At 44.1% G+C, this 18,941-nt stretch overlaps 2 protein-coding genes across 2 annotated transcripts in view; both read left to right on the top strand.

Annotated features, from left to right (window-relative positions):
- The window catches only part of NAP1L1 (nucleosome assembly protein 1 like 1), a 45,255-nt gene extending 31,475 nt beyond the window's left edge, over positions 1-13,780 (top strand). Inside the window, exons 13-16 of the mRNA XM_073620017.1 lie at positions 10,819-10,941; positions 11,169-11,201; positions 12,148-12,198; positions 13,104-13,780. Of these exons, the coding sequence (XP_073476118.1) occupies positions 10,819-10,941; positions 11,169-11,201; positions 12,148-12,198; positions 13,104-13,139 (243 nt within the window). The 3' untranslated portion in view covers positions 13,140-13,780. The remainder of the gene's footprint in view (positions 1-10,818; positions 10,942-11,168; positions 11,202-12,147; positions 12,199-13,103) is intronic.
- Positions 5,659-6,149, top strand: LOC141132045 (lamina-associated polypeptide 2, isoforms alpha/zeta-like; the record flags this gene model as incomplete). Its single annotated transcript, XM_073620016.1, is given in 1 exon segment — positions 5,659-6,149. A coding segment is annotated over 1 exon segment (491 nt), but the record flags the coding sequence as incomplete, so codon positions are not given.
- Positions 13,781-18,941: the final 5,161 nt, after the last annotated feature.

An 18,941-nucleotide genomic window follows, 5' to 3' on the forward strand; every position in this document is an offset into this window, starting at 1 on the left:
GGAGCAGAGCTGAGCCCTTCCTGTGCCGAGGGGGAAGTGATGTCACCAGCCCAGGCACTGGAAGAGGCAGACTACGAGGGACCACCTAGCAACAGGCATTTAGAGGTAAGTTAAAAAAAAAAAAATATCCAAATGTTTTTTTTGTTTTTTTTTTTTTTTTTTTTTTTTGGGTGGGACCCCACTTTAAGTTTTGCCTGTAGTTCTACTTTGAACATGACTGATTTGGAGATAAAACAGTATACATCAGCTTATTACTAACGTTTATTTTATTTTCCATATACATGAATGTTAGGCCCCATTTACACAGGTGATCCAGTCAGGTCCACCTGTCAGTTTTTTGGGGGGACCTGATTAGACCCTCCAGTCTCTTCTATGGAGTGGCAGATGTCAGTGGACTGACTCCCGCCGCCATCTGATCCTATCTGCCAAGGACACAGATGGTCATATTCCCCATCCATCTAATGATCAGATGAAAATGGACAGGCGATCAGTATCCGCCTGATTGTACTATAGAGGAGAGCAGGACTGTCTGCTCTGCATAGTGATCGGCAGAGAAATCCCTGCTGAGCAAATGGCTTCTGCTTCAGAGGCGCTCGTGTGAAAGGGCCTAACAGAAGTGATGGTTCTGCTCAGATTTAGCCAGGGATCTGTTCACTATTCCCTTGCTGCTAATGTGGTCTGTGTGAAAAGACCCTAAAGTATGTGAACGCTAACCTTGTAAAATAACCCATTTAGCTTAAAATAGAAATGAAAGGAAAAACATTTGTGTGTGCTGAAGTGATCACATCTGTTCTTGGCTTCATATGAGGGGCTTCGAGAGCTAGGGGCGGAAAAACAGCAGAAAGATGATCTGGACAGCAAATGGCTTTGCACGGGGGTTGTTGGCACAAGTCTGGCCATTGGCTGGCAGGCAGGTTCTGCTCACAGCAGTCTGTAAACTGACCACACTGAGATAAATGTACTTCCATGCCTAGCATTGTCAGTTTGAAATAGGAAAGCAGGGGGACTGACAGGATCACCAGGTATTGCACACAAAGGAACAAATGCAAAGAGCAGAATACTTTACTTGACAAGTACATGGTTCAACAGACACCATCAGGAATATGAAATGTTGGGCTAACATGCTTTAAAGTGATTGTAAAGGCTCGTTGTGTGCTTTGTTTAAAAAAAAAGTCATACTTGCCTCCACTGTGCAGTTTGTTTTGCAGAGTTGCCCCGATCATACTCCTTTTGGGGTCCCCTGGTGGCGCTATCGGCTCCTCCCTGCATCATATCTCCCCCTAGGAGAAGCTAGCTCCCTGGGGGTTACCGTGCGTGCTCCGAGTCAAGCATTTGCGTCCATAGATACAGGACTCGGGGCCCCGGTGCCCGCGTCATTGGATTTGATGGACAGCAGCGGGAGCCAATGGCTGTGCTGCTATCAATCTATCCATTCAAGAGCCAAGAACCCTGGGCAGACAAGGTGAGCGCGTCTCTGCCGAGGGAACAAATGGGCTCAGGTGAATAAAACTAGGGGGCTGGGGGGCCGGTCACTGTCAGTTTAGGATGCATTAAGCTGAAAAACACGAGGGTTTACAGCCCCTTTTTAAGGCTGTTCCATATCTAGCTGAGTAAACGTTTGGTGTTTCAATGCTGGGGGTTCACATGAAATTCAGCATTCTGTGTATAGTTTAACCACTTGCCGACTGGCTCATGCCGATATAAGTCAGACTGGCTCTCCTGCACAAACCAGCGTACCTTTAAGTCGGTCTGTAAATGCAGGATGGCTCGCAGGAGCGGTCCAGCGGACTCTGTCTGCTGGCGGCCTGCGATCGCAGCGAGGAGAGGCAGAATGGGGAACTGTAAATGAGAGCTTTCCGCGTTCTGCCATTAACATGACACTGATCTACTGCTCCCAGTGATCTGTCGTGTTTCAGTAAGTCCATCCCCCTACAGTTAGAACACACTTGACCCCTTGATCGCCCCCTAGTGTTAACCCCTTCCCTGCCCGTGTCATTTTTACATTGAGAAGTGCTTTTTTTTATAGCACTGATCAATGTAATGTCACTGGTCCCCAAAAAGTGTAATTTGGGGTCAGATTTGTCTGCTGCAATGTCGCAGTCTTGCTAAAAATCGCAGATAGCTGCCATTATCAGTAAAAACGGAACAAAAATCCCTAAATATCAATTCCATAGTTTGTAGACGCGATAACTTTTGCGCAAACCAATCAATGCCTATTGCATTATTTTTGGTAAAAAAAATGTAGAAAAATATACCGGCCTAAGCTCTGTTTATGTATGTATTCATACCCTTATTGACCAGAGCATTTTTTTGACGGCACTGTCGCTTTAACTGACAATTGCGCGGGAGTGTGACGCTGTACCCAAACAAAATTGACATCCTTTTTTCCCACAAATTGAGCTTTCTTTTGATCACCTTTATTTTTTTGCTCTATAAAACCAATAAAAAGCAACAATTTAAAAAAAAAAATTTTACTTTCTGCTATAATACATATCCCATATATTTCTCAGCACGAACAATTGGTTAAACTACGGGAAAAAAACTGGACATGGCTAATCGCATCACCTTCAATGAGTATACAAAATAAAGAAATTACTGCAGCGCAATATAAATGTCCATACATAAATGCAAAAACTACAAGTCCCAGAACGGAAGATTAGACCCCTTGTGAGAATGGAAAATCCAATCCACTGGTGATTCTAGGTGACAAGCCCTCCACCGGCAAACACATGCTCTTACCAGAAAAGGTGGACCCCTGATAAGACAGAAGGTCAAACACTCTTGGATCCACAGTGGGATGCCAGCATGGCAGTGGAACCGGAAAACATCCAGGGCAAGTGTATAAAGACAAGGGGACACGCTCTAAGTGCTCCCTGTTTATGAATTTTTTAAATAAAAAAAAAAAACTGGCATAAGGTGACGGCGCCAATATCGCGCTGCATGTAAAACCGACAAGTCCGTATACAACTAAAAAAAATCCAGAGATGGCAGCGGATGACTTTTGCAAGCTAGCTTCCCCCTCCCCCCATACGCGTTATGTCCTACGGGGACTTCGTCAGCGAGGGCCTAATAAGGGGGTTAAACCTTCCGGGGCTGAAGTGTTTTAAATTTGCTTACAAATACTGTAGCTGCTGACTTTTAACCCCTTCCCGCCGACCGTACGCATATATGCGTACTCGGCTTTCCGGGGTTATACCGGGATGATGCCCGCAGCTGCAGGCATCATCCCGGTACCGTTGTTTACAGCGGGCGATTGGCTACCCGTGTATAACAACCGATGCGGCTAAAAGCCGCTCTACTGTTATACCGGAGGAGCGGGAGGGGACATTCCCCCCCCCCCCCCCTCCCGCTGCTGTTACCGGGCCTCCCGTGCGATCAGGAGGCCCGGTGTCCGTTCGGCTGCCTTCGGCGGCTGGGGGCGGACTGGAACGAAGCTGCGAGCGGCTTCGTTCCAGCCTTCTTGTTGTAAACGCGGAAGCGACGTCATGACGTCACTTCCCGTTTACTCGGCTGCCAATGGCGCCGAATTTAAAAAAGTACACAGTATTCAGAATAGCCGTTTTCGGCGATCTGAATACTTTGAAGTGTAAAGGAGGGATGGGGGGGTCTTTTAGACCCCCCCCCCCCCCCATCCCTCCATAAAGAGTACCTGTCACCACATATTACTGTCACAATGGATGTTTACATTGCTTGTGACAGCAATAAAAGTAAACAAAAAAAAAAAATTTTAAACACAATTTATAAAGTGCAATAATAAATAAAATTTTTTTTTTATTTATTATTGCACTTTATAAATTGTTTAAAATAAAAAAAAAAAAATTTTTTTAAACAATTTATAAAGTGCAATAATAAATAAAAAAAAAAAATTTTTTTAAAGTGCCCCTGTCCCTGCGAGCTCGCGCAGCGAAGAAAACGCATACGGAAGTCGCGCCCGCATATGTAAACGGTGTTCAAACCACACGTGAGGTATCACCGCGATCGTCAGAGCGAGAGCAATAATTCTAGCCCTAGACCTCCTCTGTAGCTCAAACCTGGTAACCGTAAAAAATTTTTTAAAGCGTCGCCTATGGAAATTCAAAGGTATCGTAGTTCGTCGCCATTCCACGAGTGCGTGCAATTATAAAGGGTGACATGTTTGGTATCTATTTACTCGGCGTAACATCATCTTTCACATTATACAAAAAAATTGGGGTAACTTTACTGTTTGGATTTTTTAAAATTCACGAAAGTGTCACTTTTCCAAAAATTTGCGTTTAAAACACCGCTGCACAAATACCGCGTGATAAAAAATATTGCAACAATCGCCATTTTATTCTCTAGATTCTCTGCTAAAAAAATATATATGTTTGGGGGTTCTAAGTATTCACATTTCAAAAATGGGCTTAGTCATGAAAGGGTTAATAGGGCACTTGCCTGTCTTCGGGTCCACTCCCGGGTGCTGCTGCTGCGATTCCTGGTAAGGTAACCCAGGAGTGAATCCTTTTCGGCTTCACAGCTGGTTTCCTACTGCGCATGCGTGAAGCGCTTTCTAATTGGCCACGGGGAGGGGGCCCGAACTTCCGGCAGATCAGGCTGCAGCCCTGTCTCAAAGTGGGCGAAGGGGACCTGTCAAAAATAGGTTCCCCCTCCCTGTCCCCCCCGGATGATGCCAAATGTGCCACCGGGAGGTGGGAATTGGCGTATAAGCAGAAGTTCCAATTTTGGGGGGGAACTCCGCTTTTAACATGGACTTATTTCCTAGATCCACAATAAAGTAAAACACACTACAAAAACCTAGCTTTTAATGTCAGTAACATTATTAACATTCAATCCCACCAGAAAGATGATCAAGGGGCATCAAATTGGAGGTTCTTGCACTCTCCAGAGGAGATCCGGGATGATCCAAGGCAACTCAAACAACAAGACGGGAGCGCAGGATCCTCATTAGCATGACAGTATACATTTGAGGGAGAAAAGCGTACTTAAAGTGTAAAATTCTTTAAAATTAACATGGGTAGTAGGAATCCCCAAGATAAATACAAAACAAGGCTTTGTGCAGGAACTGCAGCTCTACATCCTCTGTCTAAAAGCTGGCAGAGCAGGTCTCTGCGATGCCAAAGACTGGCAACAGTGTTTGAGTCCTTTATCTAATGTCTCATGGTGACCTCAATGTGCGCTCGCTAACCTGGAAGGAATCCCTCCTTTTTCAGACCTCAGGCTTTGAATACATCTTGGTGATTCCTACTACCCACCCATGCTGATTTAGGCGTTTTAACTGTAAGTGTTTGTTTGTTCTCCAAATGTATACTGTCATGCTAATGAGATCCTGCGCTCCTGTTTTTGTGCTTGAGGATCCTTAAAAATTTAAGTTCCCCCCCCCCCCCCCCCCCCTCCCTTCCCACACATTTGGATATTGATGGGGTTTTCAAAAGTTTTTAATAGACTTTCCCAAGGCGTCTTTCAGGACAACACCTGAGAGATAGCGACTCCTCCCACCGGAACCAGGAAACGCCTTCTTCCTCCAAACTTTAAAGGGAGGCGCCTCCCTACCATACCTCAGTTTTTGTGTTTCCCCCGGCCCGGAGGGAACATCTTTTGGGAGGGGAGTCAAGGTCTCTCAGGTGCTCCTGGGAGACGGGGCTTCCTTTTTTTTTTTTTTTTTTTCCCCAGAGCCCACAAGGCGCTTCCCTTTTGAGGAGGACCCTTCTGCGGTGTGGCATAAGGTGCCCTGGTTGGATGCTGCTTTTTCCCAGGTCTCAAGATCCACAGACCTGTCCTTTGAAGATATGGGGGTTCTGAAGGATCCAATGGACAAACGCATGGATCTTTTGCTCAATAGATCATGGCAATCAATCATGAGCAATTTGAAGCCAGCAATGGCCACAACATGTGTGGCCAGGAATCTGGAATACTGGGTGAACCAGCTTAGATCACATATAGTGGCAGATTCACCCAAACAAGAGATCTTAGATTCCTTTCCTACCCTGATCTCTGCAGTGGCTTATATTGTGGGTGCTTCGGCTGAAGCAATTAAAATGTCAGCTAGGTCTGCAGCTTTGACAAATGATGCAAGAAGAGCTTTATGGCTAAAAACCTGGCCAGGGGATACAGCTTCAAAGAACCAACTTTGTGGGATTCCTTTTTCAGGTGACCTTCTTTTTTGGCCCTGATCTAGATAATATCCTAGACAGAACTGCCGATAAAGTCCTTCCCTGTCAAAAAGAAAAAGCAGGCCCCAAAACGTCTTTTTCGACCTCAAAAAGCTCAAAACCAGGACAGTAAGTTTCGGGGGAGGAGGAAAAATTGGTCCGCACAAAAAAAACGAAGGGTAAAGGCGGTATTCTCTTCCGTCCTCCTTCACAGGCCGAGAAATCGCAATGACTCGTCCCTGCGGGTTGGCGGAAGATTAGGAGAGTTTCTTCCGCAGTGGTCAGGGATAACTTCAAATCAGTTTATTCTGACCACTCTCTCGCAGGGCTATACTCTCGAGTTTTCCAGAAGCCCCCCAGGAAGGTTTCTGTTAACAAATACCCCTCGAGATTCAATAAGGGCCCTGGCTATGAGGTCCTCTCTAGAGGAACTGATAAAGCGGGGTGTAGTAATCCCAGTGCCACCAAAGGAACAGCTGGAGGGATTCTATTTGCATGTCTTCCTCGTAAAAAAAAAAAAAACCCCCAACAGGGAGATTTCGATTAATTCTCAATCTAAAACTGCTAAACGTAGCCATCAGGTACAGAAAGTTCAAGATGGACTCAATTTTCAGTGTCAGAAATCTACTGACTCCAGGTTGCTTCATGGCGTCAGTGGATTTAAAAGATGCATACCTGCATATTCCAATCTCATCCCAATCCCAGAAGTATCTCAGGTTGGCGGTAAGGTTGGAGGGCGGAATCCAGCATCTACAATTCAGAGTCTTAGCCCAAAGGGTATCTTCCGCACCACGAATTTTCACCAAGGTGATGGCAAAGTCACTAGCCCCGCTTTGTCTTCAAGGAATCGCAGTAATTCTTATTTAGACCTGCTATTTTTCGCCCCCTCAAGAGGAATTGCAGAGAAATTTAGGCAGAGCATGCAGCCATCTGGAGTCTCTCGGATGGATTCTAAATCTCCAAAAATCTTCCCTGAACCCATCTCAGGAAATTCGGTTTCTAGGGTATATAATAAATTCTGTAGATCAAAGGATCTTTGTTCCTTCAGACAAGAAGGAAAAGATCCAGGATACAGTGTCTCTACTGCAGACCAACCAGCAGCTGACGGAAGGTGGGTCATGTCAGCTCTGGGTGTTCTGACTTCGTCAATGCTGGCTGTTCAGTGGGCAAGGTTACACTTCAGACATCTGCAGGCCTTTCTTCTGAGATCCTGGGATCACAATTTGGAATCTCTAGAATCGGAAGTAAAAATTCCAACCCAGATGAAGGTCACTATGGTGGTGGAAGAGGCAGGATATCCTATCGGAGGGGTTAGTCTGGGCCTTTCCGGTCGGAAAAAGGCTGACAACAGATGCCAGTTCCTGGGGGTGGGGGGCCCACCTAGAAAAGGGTTTCACTCAGGGAAACTGGTCCAAGAAAGAGGCCACAAAGTCCTCAAACTGGAAAGAGCTAAAGGCGATCGACTTGGCTCTGAAGTCATTCGCTCAGGGTCTTCAGGCTCAGCATGTTCAAATACTAACAGACAATGCCACGGCCGTGGCTTATATAAACAGGCAGGGAGGTACAAGGAGCAAATCGCTGCAAGTACTAGCCATGGACATTCTTCGGTGGGCAGAAGGACGCTTGCTGTCTCTTTCAGCAGTCCGCCTAAAAGGGTTCCTGAACAGGGTGGCGGATTTTCTGAGCAGAAACCCCATTCAAGAAGCAGAATGGTCTCTGAACCCAGAGGTGTTCGCTATGATTGCCAAAAAATGGGGGCTGCCAGAAGTGGACCTGTTCGCCTCAAACGAGAATGACCTGGTTCTGCTATTTTTTTTTTTCCCTAAACAGTCACGACGGGTCTCTAGGGACAGATGCTCTGGCGTATCCATGGAAATTCCATCTTTGCTACGCTTTCCCCCCATTCCAGTTAATTCCCTTAATATTAAGGAAAATTCAGAAGGAAATCGTACCAGTCATCCTAATCACGCCCTTTTGGCCAAGAAGGGCCTGGTTTTCAACTGTTCTGAGAATGGCGGTCCAGCCTTATGGGCATCTGCCCCTCGGCCATGATTTACTATTACAAGGTCCCGTAAATCATCCAGAGGTAGCCAATTTGGCGCTCACAGCCTGGTATCTAAAGAGCAGCTCCTAAAAAGCAAGGGTTTTTCCAACCGATTGATTTCAACACTATTATCAAGTAGGAAAAAGGTGACTAGAGACATTTATTCCAAGGTCTGGAGGGTTTATAATACATGGTGTAATTCATCGGCCCAGGACCCAGGGAGTCTTGTTACCATTCTTGAATTTTTACAGGATGGAGCCGAGGAGGGACTAGCAGTTAGTACCTTGAAGGTGCAGGTTGCTGCGTTAGCAGTGTTCTTAGAAAGATCTGTGGCCTCGAATCCATTGGTAACCAGATTCTTTAGATCTCTTACGAGATCTAGACCAGTACCGCTTACGTTTTTTCCTAAATGGGACCTGTCAATAGTTATTCAGTCTCTAACAGAGTCCCTTTGAACCGTTAGAGGAAGCACCACTCGGATATCTCACTTTTAAGTCTGTGTTTCTGATTGCCATGGTCTCTGCACGCAGGATCAGTGAGCTTAACGCTTTATCAATTAAGGAACCCCCTTTATCTATCTTTCCTGATAGGGTTATACTTGGGACAGATCAGAAATTCTTACCAAAGATAGCTTCAGTACAGAATCGTGTTCAGGACATTATACTTCCAATCTTCTGCCCCAACCCAGCAGGGGAGAAGGAGACTTGTTTCCACATGTTGGATCTCAGAAGGACTTTGTTATGCTATTTCTAAAGAACAAAGTCCTTTAGACGTTCAGATTCACGCTTTTGTGCTTTTCTCGGGCAACAGGAAAGGTTGCCAGGCTTCTAAGGTTTCTTTAGCAAGGTGACTGAAACTAGCCATTTCAGAGGCTTATTCGCATGCAGGTGTGTCCACCAGCAGGAATTTGTGCGCACTCAAGAGCACTAGCAGCCACTTGGGCAGAGAGCTGGTGCCACCCCTGAACAAATTTGCAAGGCGGCAACATGGCCAAGTTTTCACACATTCGTGAAACATTACAGGCTGGACCTCACATCTGCTAATGATCAGGCATTTGGCAGAAAGGTCCTGCAAGCTGTTGTCCCGCCCTAAGGGGGTAAGTCTCTGTTATCCTCTCAGGTGCTGTCCTGAAAGACGCCTTGGGAAAAACCAAGTTAGACTTACCGGTAACTTGTTTTCCAGAAGTCTTTCAGGACAGCAACATCCTGCCCTATTGTATTTAATATACTATGCTGTGACTAACGTATGTGTTTGTGTTCCAGCTGGGGCCGGAGGTCTTCTCTACTACAACTGAGGTATGGTAGGGAGGCGCCTCCCTTTAAAGTTTGGAGGAAGAAGGTGTTTCCTTGTTCCGGTGGGAGGAGTCGCTATCTCTCAGGTGCTGTCCTGAAAGACTTCTGGAAAACAAGATACCGGTAAGTCCAACTTGTTGTTTTCTGCCTAGGTGAGTGACCTTGCTGCCAACCCCTTGCCCATTTGGCATGTGTGCAAATATGCCTCCGTTTTGGGTCCTGGTAGATCCCTGTAGCACAGCTGCACACGGGTTGTCTGTTCCTAAGAAGGTACAATGGTACTGAAGTCCTGACCAGAGCACTGGGCACAGAATTTTAGCAGCGCATGTGTAAGTGTGCTGAAGAATTCTGAGACCTGAAGGTCAGACACGGCCCTTTGTCAAATCTGCACCAGATGTTCAAAGATGGTGGCTGTTTTCCTAGTCTTACATCACAGGGTGCCATAATTATGAATACTTTGGTTATGCTGCCACGTTTAGGTGAATAGACACTGGCTAAATGAAGTGGGAATTACTCACCCAGGCATAACCCCTTCCAGTTCACCTAAGTCTCAGTTCTTCGAATGGGATGCAGGTTTCCACACCAGGTCTCATTAGTGTGAACCCAAGCCTGAGTGAAAGCACAACCATTGTGAAATAGTCACCTCAGCATGTACACCATCCCATAACAAATTTGTTAATTTACTAAAAGCTTGTCACTATCACAGGTGTGGTGATGTTGGTGCATCACTGTTCCTAGCTGAGCATGGGAGTGCATACTGGGTGGGGAGAAAAATTATGCAGTAGGTATCGTAAAAGTAATGTTAATACCCAAAGTATAGCATTAGGGTAAGTTAAAATGGCTCTTTAGACTCATGGGTATCCATGTGTAGGCTGTTATCGGCCCCTGAGCCCTTCAATATTTGTTTTTTAATTATCTGTAGTGCCTTGCCATTTTAAGGGATAAGTATCCAACCCTATTCTTTTTTTCCAATATGGGATGTTGTGCCCCACATGTTGTACAATTGGTACTCTAAGTTGCTACCCGGTGGCGACCCTGCTGTCTTTTACACGTAGATTGGCTGGCTCTGTTTGAAATGTCAACAGATTCAAATCCGGGTACCAGATGGGACAGGGTAGCCTGCTACTTAATTTTTTTTTTTTTTTTTTTTTTTTTTTATTTGGTGTGTGTTTTTGTGCTGGCTACACTTAAATTCATTGTTTGGCTGTTGGCTGCTCATGGTCTCCCCTCAGCTTTAGCATTTTTAAAATTAATGTAGCAGTTGTGCTCCGGTGCCTTATCAATAAAGTAATTGCTTGCTCCTACCTCTTAATGTCTAATGCCACTTGTAACTTTTCCCTCTTTGCCTAACTAGGATGATGATGCTGAAGCGATTCTTACTGCAGACTTTGAAATCGGACACTTTTTACGTGAGAGAATAATTCCTCGATCCGTGCTTTACTTCACTGGAGAAGCTATAGAAGATGACGATGATGATGTAAATAACTGTTAAAAAAAAAAAAAAACTTAAGCTTTTATTTGTGCATTTTCATGTTGTATTTTTAGTGCTATTCTGGATTTGTTATACTGCACATGTGTACTTCTCAGATGCTGAATATCTAATTGTGTATGGCTTTTTGGCTTAAAATGGCAATAGTATGCACAGCTACGTCTGTTTTCCTGAACTGTATATGGAAATTGTATTAATGTGTTTTTTTGTTTTAGTATGATGAGGAGGGTGAAGAAGCAGATGATGAGGTAACTATTTTTAATGGCTGCACAAAAAAAATGTATTTGCTGAATTGCAAATAGAGGAACTGTTAATCTTCAGACTAGCTATGTACACTTCAAGGAAGACTACCTTTTAGCCACTCCAGTTAGTAAACTCACTGCTGAGGAAGGCCTGCCTAATGTAAAGTATTGTAATAAGGGCACTACATCCCTTTTATATTTCTAAACTATTAGACCCCTTTCACACTGAAGCGTTTTTCAGGCGCTTTTGTGCTAAAAGCGCCTGAAAAACAGCTCCCCTACAGTCTGTGCTTTCACACTCAGACGATGCGCTAGTAGGACGTTTCAACGACTGCAAGCCGCATCTTTGGAGCGGTGTATACACCGCTCCTAAAGCTCCCCTGCTCATTGAACTGGGTGGCGCATCTGCAGTGGTGCTTTGCGGGTCGTTTTTAAACCTTTCGGCTGCTAGTGGGGGTTATAAGCGCCTTGCTAGTGGCCGAAAACCTATGCAAAAAACAATGGTAACGCACCGCTAAAAATGGCGGCATGCCGCCGACGCCTCGGTTTGAAAGGGGCCTTAGAAAAGAGGAAAATGCACAGAATAGAGCTGGGCTTGCTTGTGGTTTGTCACTATCTTAATGGCTTTAGGGGGGAAAAAAGCAATCTGCTCTGGCAGGAAATGGCTTCCTGGGAGTTGTGCATGAAGCCGCACAGGTGGCTTTGAAATCGCGTGATTTCAGATGAAGTTGCACAATTTCAAAGCTGCATTCAATGTGAACAAGGGCAAAAGCTGTTTTTGCTAACTTTTTTTACAAAGTAGGCAAAAATTCCTGGCATGGGGACTGCCTCAATGTGGTGCAATATATTGTCAAGTCCTGCATGGTGTATTTTGGGGAGTAAGCCTCCATGAGTGTTTGTGTTTTTTCTGATCTAGACAGACAGTAGTGACTAAGCTTTATTTGTTTCATAGGAAGGGGAGGAAGAAGCAGATGAGGAAAATGATCCAGACTATGAACCGAAGGTGAGAACTTTTTATATAGCTTTCTAAAGTACATTGATTGCTATGTACATAAGTTCTTATGAACAAGTTGGCATTTTATGCATGATGTTTTATTTTGTAACATAAATACCCTTATTTGTATTTTTTTTTTTTTTTTTTTTTTTCCTTTTAAACCTATCTTCCTAACGCATGCAATGTGTTGACAGTCTAACAAATGGAGACATGCAGCTTTGGTTAACTACATTCTATTTCTGTATGTGTACCTTTGAAATTTTTCCTCACTAGGTTTAAATGGTGTCTAGAATTCATGTTCTGGGTATGTAAACTTTGCCTTTGAGTATCTTAATACACTAATGGTCTTTGTGTTATGACTCACTGAGCATTAACCCTTCCTGGTAGAATGCACATTTCTGCTTGTCAAAGTTGCATTTTTTTTTTATTTTTTTTTCTTGTCTTCATGTGCAGTATTTGTACAAGATACATTTGGCTAGCACAGACAGGCTAGATTGCTGCTTGTAAAACTTGTAGTCAGCTCTAATATGTTCAAAAAAAGAGAGAATCAAATGTGCATAGGTTGAGTTCCCACTTTTAGAATTTTGCTTTGGAGCTCAAACTCTTATTACCAGACTGGCTCCTGGTTACCTCTCCATTCTGTTTTATGTTGAACATGTATGTATCTGTGCTAGATGGTGAACAGTAATGCACTGAACACTGGGATATCAAAGGATAACTTGTGGATCCAGCAGTTTTTGAGGGGGGTTTTAAGAGTAGAAACCAATCGGTTACCATGCAGAGCTGGACACTCTTTTTGAAGGTTTAGTGTTTGGGGCACATTCTCGGTGAACTGGCACAAAATGGGTGATTCTTGGGTTTATGGTATGGCTTATGAAGACTTGAAATTCTTATTCTTTCATTTTTCTTTACAGAAAGATCAAAACCCGGCTGAGTGCAAACAGCAATGAAGCAGTGTATATGTGGCCTTGAGGATTACCTGCACTGTAATAAATTAAACTATTAGTTACTTACAGCCTTATGTTTTGTATCTTCTTGGTAGAATAAAGTAAACAATTTTTTGTTATAAAACAATAAAATTAAAACATTTAAAAAACGTGTTCAAATGGTAAGATCATTGGACTTAGTATTTTACGTGTAATCTCCTGCCAGATATTTAATAGGATGCAGAGATCCCTTAAAGCATGTTGTTCACTGCTTCATAGTCTTGGTTATTGTGGAGTCTTTTCGCCATGTATATCAGCAGTTGTGTCTTCACAGCTGCGATCAGATAACCAGCCTTCCGTTTAGATAAATCTCCTACGGAACCAAAGTATTTTTCAGCCCAGTAGTTTTAAACCGGTGTCAGTCGCTTGCAATAGCTGTGCCTTCATGACTTTGTTCTAGAAATACAGTTATTACCTTAAATGGTACATTCAAGAACTTACCCTTGCAATATCTTTCCAATCAGACCATGTCCATTGATCATGTCTGCTTGTTTATGCTATGGGTTTTTGTATTATGTGACTGTGATCTACAAAGAAGTAATGGTCAACATAACAAAGTTATTGTTTACCACTGGGGTGTTAATAAAACCTAGTATTTTCAGAAAGCTGTGTCCTTTTTTATTGAACAGGTTCAGTAGGTGGAATATTTGTGCTAGAAGTGTAGTCTCACAGGCCTGTCTTAATAAAGTGTGAAATGATCTTGTAACATTCTAAGCATCAAGTCATGTGCAGGAGAATAAAATGTACAGGTAGTGTAAACTTTCTAAGTTGGAAATTGTATTCTCCAAAGCAAAGCTAACAAAATGTGAACATATACATCAAAAATTTTCTACTAATTGCTTCTAAGCAAAATGCATATCTGGGTAAATTTAGAGTTTAAGTTCTTGCCCCACATTCTGAATTGTTAAAACCTGAGATTACCTCTCATGCCAGTGGACAGTACAATTCAGCCTACAGAGACGCATCAGGATAGTTAAAATTTAGTGCCTTGGCTGCCATGTGGACTTGCCTACCGGTTATGCTAATTTTGTGTTTAGAGTTTAGTCCCAACATTGAAAAAGCATGCCAGCTCAGATGTGACCTAATTTGCTGTATGCGTTGTCATCACTGTTAGGGCAGACTCAATGGACTAAGAAACCTATTTTAATCTCTACATAAGGGTTTTTTTTTTTCCTAGTGTCTGAAGGTCATGGTCACTAATGTGCAGCTGTGCATGAAAATGGCTTCTCAGCAGTTCTTTCAGGCTCGCTGTGTCTGGTTTTTATCAGGATCTGTATTCTTAGTTCAATTCTTAGAGGAATGATAACTGGACTCCACACAGGATGATGCAGGATTGGCACTTTCCCCTGCATAATATTGCTTGGAGGATTAGTAGGATGTTGTATAGGTCCATTGCAGTGATCCTAGCTGAGGGGTTGTCCCTGAAGGCTGTTTGTGGCCAAACCTGCCTTGAGGGTTGAACATTGGAATTCCTAGAGGTTCCTATGGTAATCCTGCTTGCGATGCCTTAATCTTCTCTAGTAACCCTCACCTGGGCAGCGCAAGGAATGTGGTGGCCTTTGAACATTGTAGCGTGCCTTTTTGTCTTTAACTGTACAGAGCATCCCTGGCACTCTTAAGATCTAAAAAGCAGTCGCAGAGCTGGGAGGCCCAGGGACAAAATGCAGGAGGCAGATTTTTTTTCTTCGACCAACACCCACCCCCCCAACAGTTCTGGACAGCAAGGTTGCATGCATGCTCAGTGCAGCCAGTGATGTCACAAGTGAAGCAGGGCACCCTGGTAGTGGCCATTTTTGCTCCCCCTTTTTGTGCAATTTGGAGTGGCTTAGGCTATTTGGTGCCTCATGCAGTGGTGCTTAAACACCTTAGGTCAGACTAAAGGTCCCAGCAACAACTCTGTGGGAATACTTTATTCTAGAAGCAACGCACATACACTCTTATAAAGGATGTTTGGGCACTGGCAGATTTAGAGTGGGCAGTCTCTGGTGTCCAGTACGTGTTTTTAGAAAAATGCCTTGCTAATGACTGGGACTGCTGTGTTCAGCAAAAGTCTGAGACATTGGCCTGCTGACCCAAACATTGAAGCAGGAGTGAGGGGTCCCGGATACCTTTTTGTCAGGTAGGAAGGAAGCGGCTCCTGTGGGATCAGTGTTTTCTGTTCGTCTCGGACTCCCTTCACTTCGGTACCTTCAGCGCACCTGCCTCCAGTTCCCTTGTGGTGATGGAGGAAGTTTTAATATGCTATTACTGGGGTACAGCATCAGATTTCCAGAATACGAGGTTGCAAATGAAAGCGCTCCCCTCCCTCTCTTTAATGGAGTTGAACAAGCAGAGAACACAAACTTATACTGGTAGAAGGGGGATGTAGGAGACTCCTCTGTCAGAACCCAGACGCAAAAAAATGATTTTTATTTTTTCCACAAGATTACACTAATTTTTAAATTATGGAGTCCTCTTCTGACTCCTTCCCTATACACCATCTTCACCACTTTCTGCCCATAGGCTGTCATATGACATCCTGGACTTTAAGTGGAGATAATCTGAATGTCTGCAGCTATCATTCAGATATTTTCTGCTGGCGATTCCCTGCAAAGTAAAAACAATCATAGTGGCTGCCAGTTCTGGTATCGGCAGATGTAAACACTGCTGTGTTTTTAACTGGAAAGGCTAAAATCTTATTTTTTCCCTCAGGCCTTTCCAGCCTAGAGGAGAGATCTGGGGTCTCATGGACCCCCAGATCACTGTAAAGAGGACCTGTTATGCCCTATTCCAAGGGGATATTTACATTCCTTGTAATAGGAATAAAAGTGATTACAATTTTTATACTTTTCCCCTTAAAAAAAAAAATTTAAAGTGCTCCTGTCCCTGCATGCAGAAGCACCCATATATGTAAACTGTGTTCAAACCACGAATGTAAGGTATTGCACAAACGTTAGAACGAGAACAGTAATTCTAGCACAAGACCTACTCTTAACTCTAAAAGGGTAACCTGTAAATTTTAAAGTGTAGCCTATGGAGATTTTTACGTACCGAAGTTTGGCGCCATTCCATGAACGTCTGCAATTTTAAAGTGTGACTTGTACTCAGCGTAACATCTTTCACATAACGCTAACATTAGAGTTTGTTTTTTTTTTTTTTACAAAAAAAAAAATGTGAGATTGCTGTGCAAATACTATGCGACGTATAAAGTTGCAAAGGCTGCCATTTTATTCCCTAGGGCAGTGATGGTGAACCTTGGCACCCTAGGTGTTTTGGAACTACATTTCCCATGATGCTCATGGACTCTGCAGTGTAGTTGAGCATCATTGGAAATGTAGTTCCAAAACATCTGGGGTGCCAAGGTTCACAATCGTTGCCTAAGGGTCTTCTAAAAACAAAATGTTTGGAGAGTTCTGAGTAATTTGCCTAGCAAAAAAGATGTTTCTCCGTTTCGTCTTTCAGGACAGCACCTGGAGAGAGTGCAGCTCCACCCACTTTCACAGGAAAAAACACTGCAGTCAGTTTTCTTTAAAGACTGGACGCTTCCACCATGGCCTCAGTTGTAGTGTTTCCTCTGCCATGGTGGAAGCGCTGCAGGGAAACAGGAGTATGCTACGCTTTCTCCAGGTGGGTAGAGTATGGGGCATACCGGTATACGTTGTTTTTTTTTTGTTTTTTTTTTTTTTTTTTTTTTTCCTCAGCAGGCTAGCCCAGAATCCTCCCTCACGTGTGGTGGATGCTCCGGCGTCCCCTCTTCATGCTCGGTGAGAGCCAGGTTGCTGCCGGTCCTATAGACCAGCGGCATGGCTAGGGAGAAACAAACTGCGTCTCCTACATCTCCAGAGCCTCATGCCTTCCGTGTCCCGATGACTAGCGTGTCATTCCGGCTGGGGGCGGGACTTCTAGCGACGTGGGTTCCGGCCGCTGGAACGCAGGAGAGGGCGGTCTCTCGTGGCTGTCATTTCCGACCCATGCAGCTGCGAGCGGACCGGAAAAAGCATGCAGATGCCGCTGTAGACTTCACAGCAATGGAGGACGAACAAATGGCGGTGGCAGGAGCCACACCAGTCAGCCAGGCCCAGGTAAGCCGGGATCGGTGGTTTCTGTCCTTTTACTCTATGGGCATATATTTATATTACTTCCATTCCTAAAATTCTATGGGGTAATTTGGAAGCCTGCAAATCACTCTTCCTGTGTGTTGTAAACAGGCAGAATGTTTGATTATCCTCTTAAAAGTGGATCTATGGAGGGATTCACTGGCTGTGGTAGCAAGATACAGAGGTTAAAGAGTTAACTCCTCTATTTTGGCAGCATGCTATGTTTATCTATGATTTAGATACAAGGCTAAATGGAGGAAAATGGTTATTTTTTGGTGTATTTCAGAAAGCTAAAGAAAAGACCAAACATTCCTCCCCTCCTGCTAAAAGGAAAAAATGTACTTAGAGTCCTGGACCAAGATATTATCCAGGTCCTGCATTGCAAATATAGTTAAGGAGGAAACCACTCCTATGACTCAACAAGGAGAATTACTAAACACCTTCCGGGAGGATCTGGCGGTCACCTTTGAGTTGTTCCGGTCCTTTCTGGATAAACGCCCATCTGCAAGTGGCAGCACAGTACACCGTTCTCATTCATCTGTTTCTGCATCCAGAGGGGGCAGTGACTCAGAGGATGAAGAGCGTAGTGTTTCCCCAAACTCTGAGGAAGAAGTGGATGGAGAGAGATTTCTTCTCCTCTGTAAAAAATTATCCCTAGAGGAGGTGGATGATCTTCTAAAAACTATCCACACTACCCTAAACATCACAGAGGATAAAGCCCAGTTGTGATAAGATGTTCCAAGGCATGGGTGAGGTGAAACGCAGGGTATTCCTAGTGCATACATTTCTGTCGGAAACTATAAAAAGAGAATGGAAGGACCCAGAGAGAGCCCCTTTTCAAAATCCCTCAAACGGAGATTTCCTTTTGAAGAAGATAGCGCTCAAGTCTGGACCAAAAAAAACAAAGCTTGAAGCAGCTTTTTCTCAAGTATCACTGGCCTTGTGTTTGAGGAGATGTGTATCCTAAAAGATACCATGGATAAGAGGGCAGACTCCCTATTAAGGAAAGCATGGGATTCAACCCTAGCAAATTTGAAACCAGCCATGGCCTCAACTGTGGTAGCCAGGAACTTGAAGCACTGGCTGGAACAGTTGAAGGCCCATGTCGAGGCAGGAACTCCCCTTAAGGATCTGTTGGATACACTGCCTGTCTACTAAAAGCAGTGGAGTACATAGCAGATGCTTCGGCTGAATCAGTTAGAATGTCAGGCAGATCCTCAGCTTTAATAAACTCAATTCGTAGGGTCAAGACATGGACCGGGGATACAGCCTCAAAGACCAAGCTATGTGGTCTACCCTTTGAGGAAGATTTGGTTTTTGGCCCGGGTCTTGAAGCCATACTTGATAGAACGGCTGACAAGAAAATGCCTTGCCTATAAAGAAAAAAAGTGATCCCTCGAGGCAATAAAAATTTTTGTGCTTTTCAGAAAACCCTGGACACGAAAGAGACAGGTTACAAAAAACCATGGAGGTCTCGGAGAGGGAGGGGGCAAGTCAGGAACTATTTCGCCCCCCTACCCCAAATAGAAAAAGCCAGTGACTGTCCTCCGACTGTGGGAGCAAGGTTACAAACCTTTTCAGAGTGGAAGACGATAACAGACAGTCCGTTTATCCTCAAAACAATAATAGAGGGTTACAGACTGGAATTCTCTCAACCCCCACCTGTTCGTTATTACGTAACCCAGGCTCC

This window comes from Aquarana catesbeiana, linkage group LG03 (genome assembly GCF_042186555.1).
Source record: "Aquarana catesbeiana isolate 2022-GZ linkage group LG03, ASM4218655v1, whole genome shotgun sequence".
Lineage (NCBI taxonomy): Eukaryota > Metazoa > Chordata > Amphibia > Anura > Ranidae > Aquarana > Aquarana catesbeiana.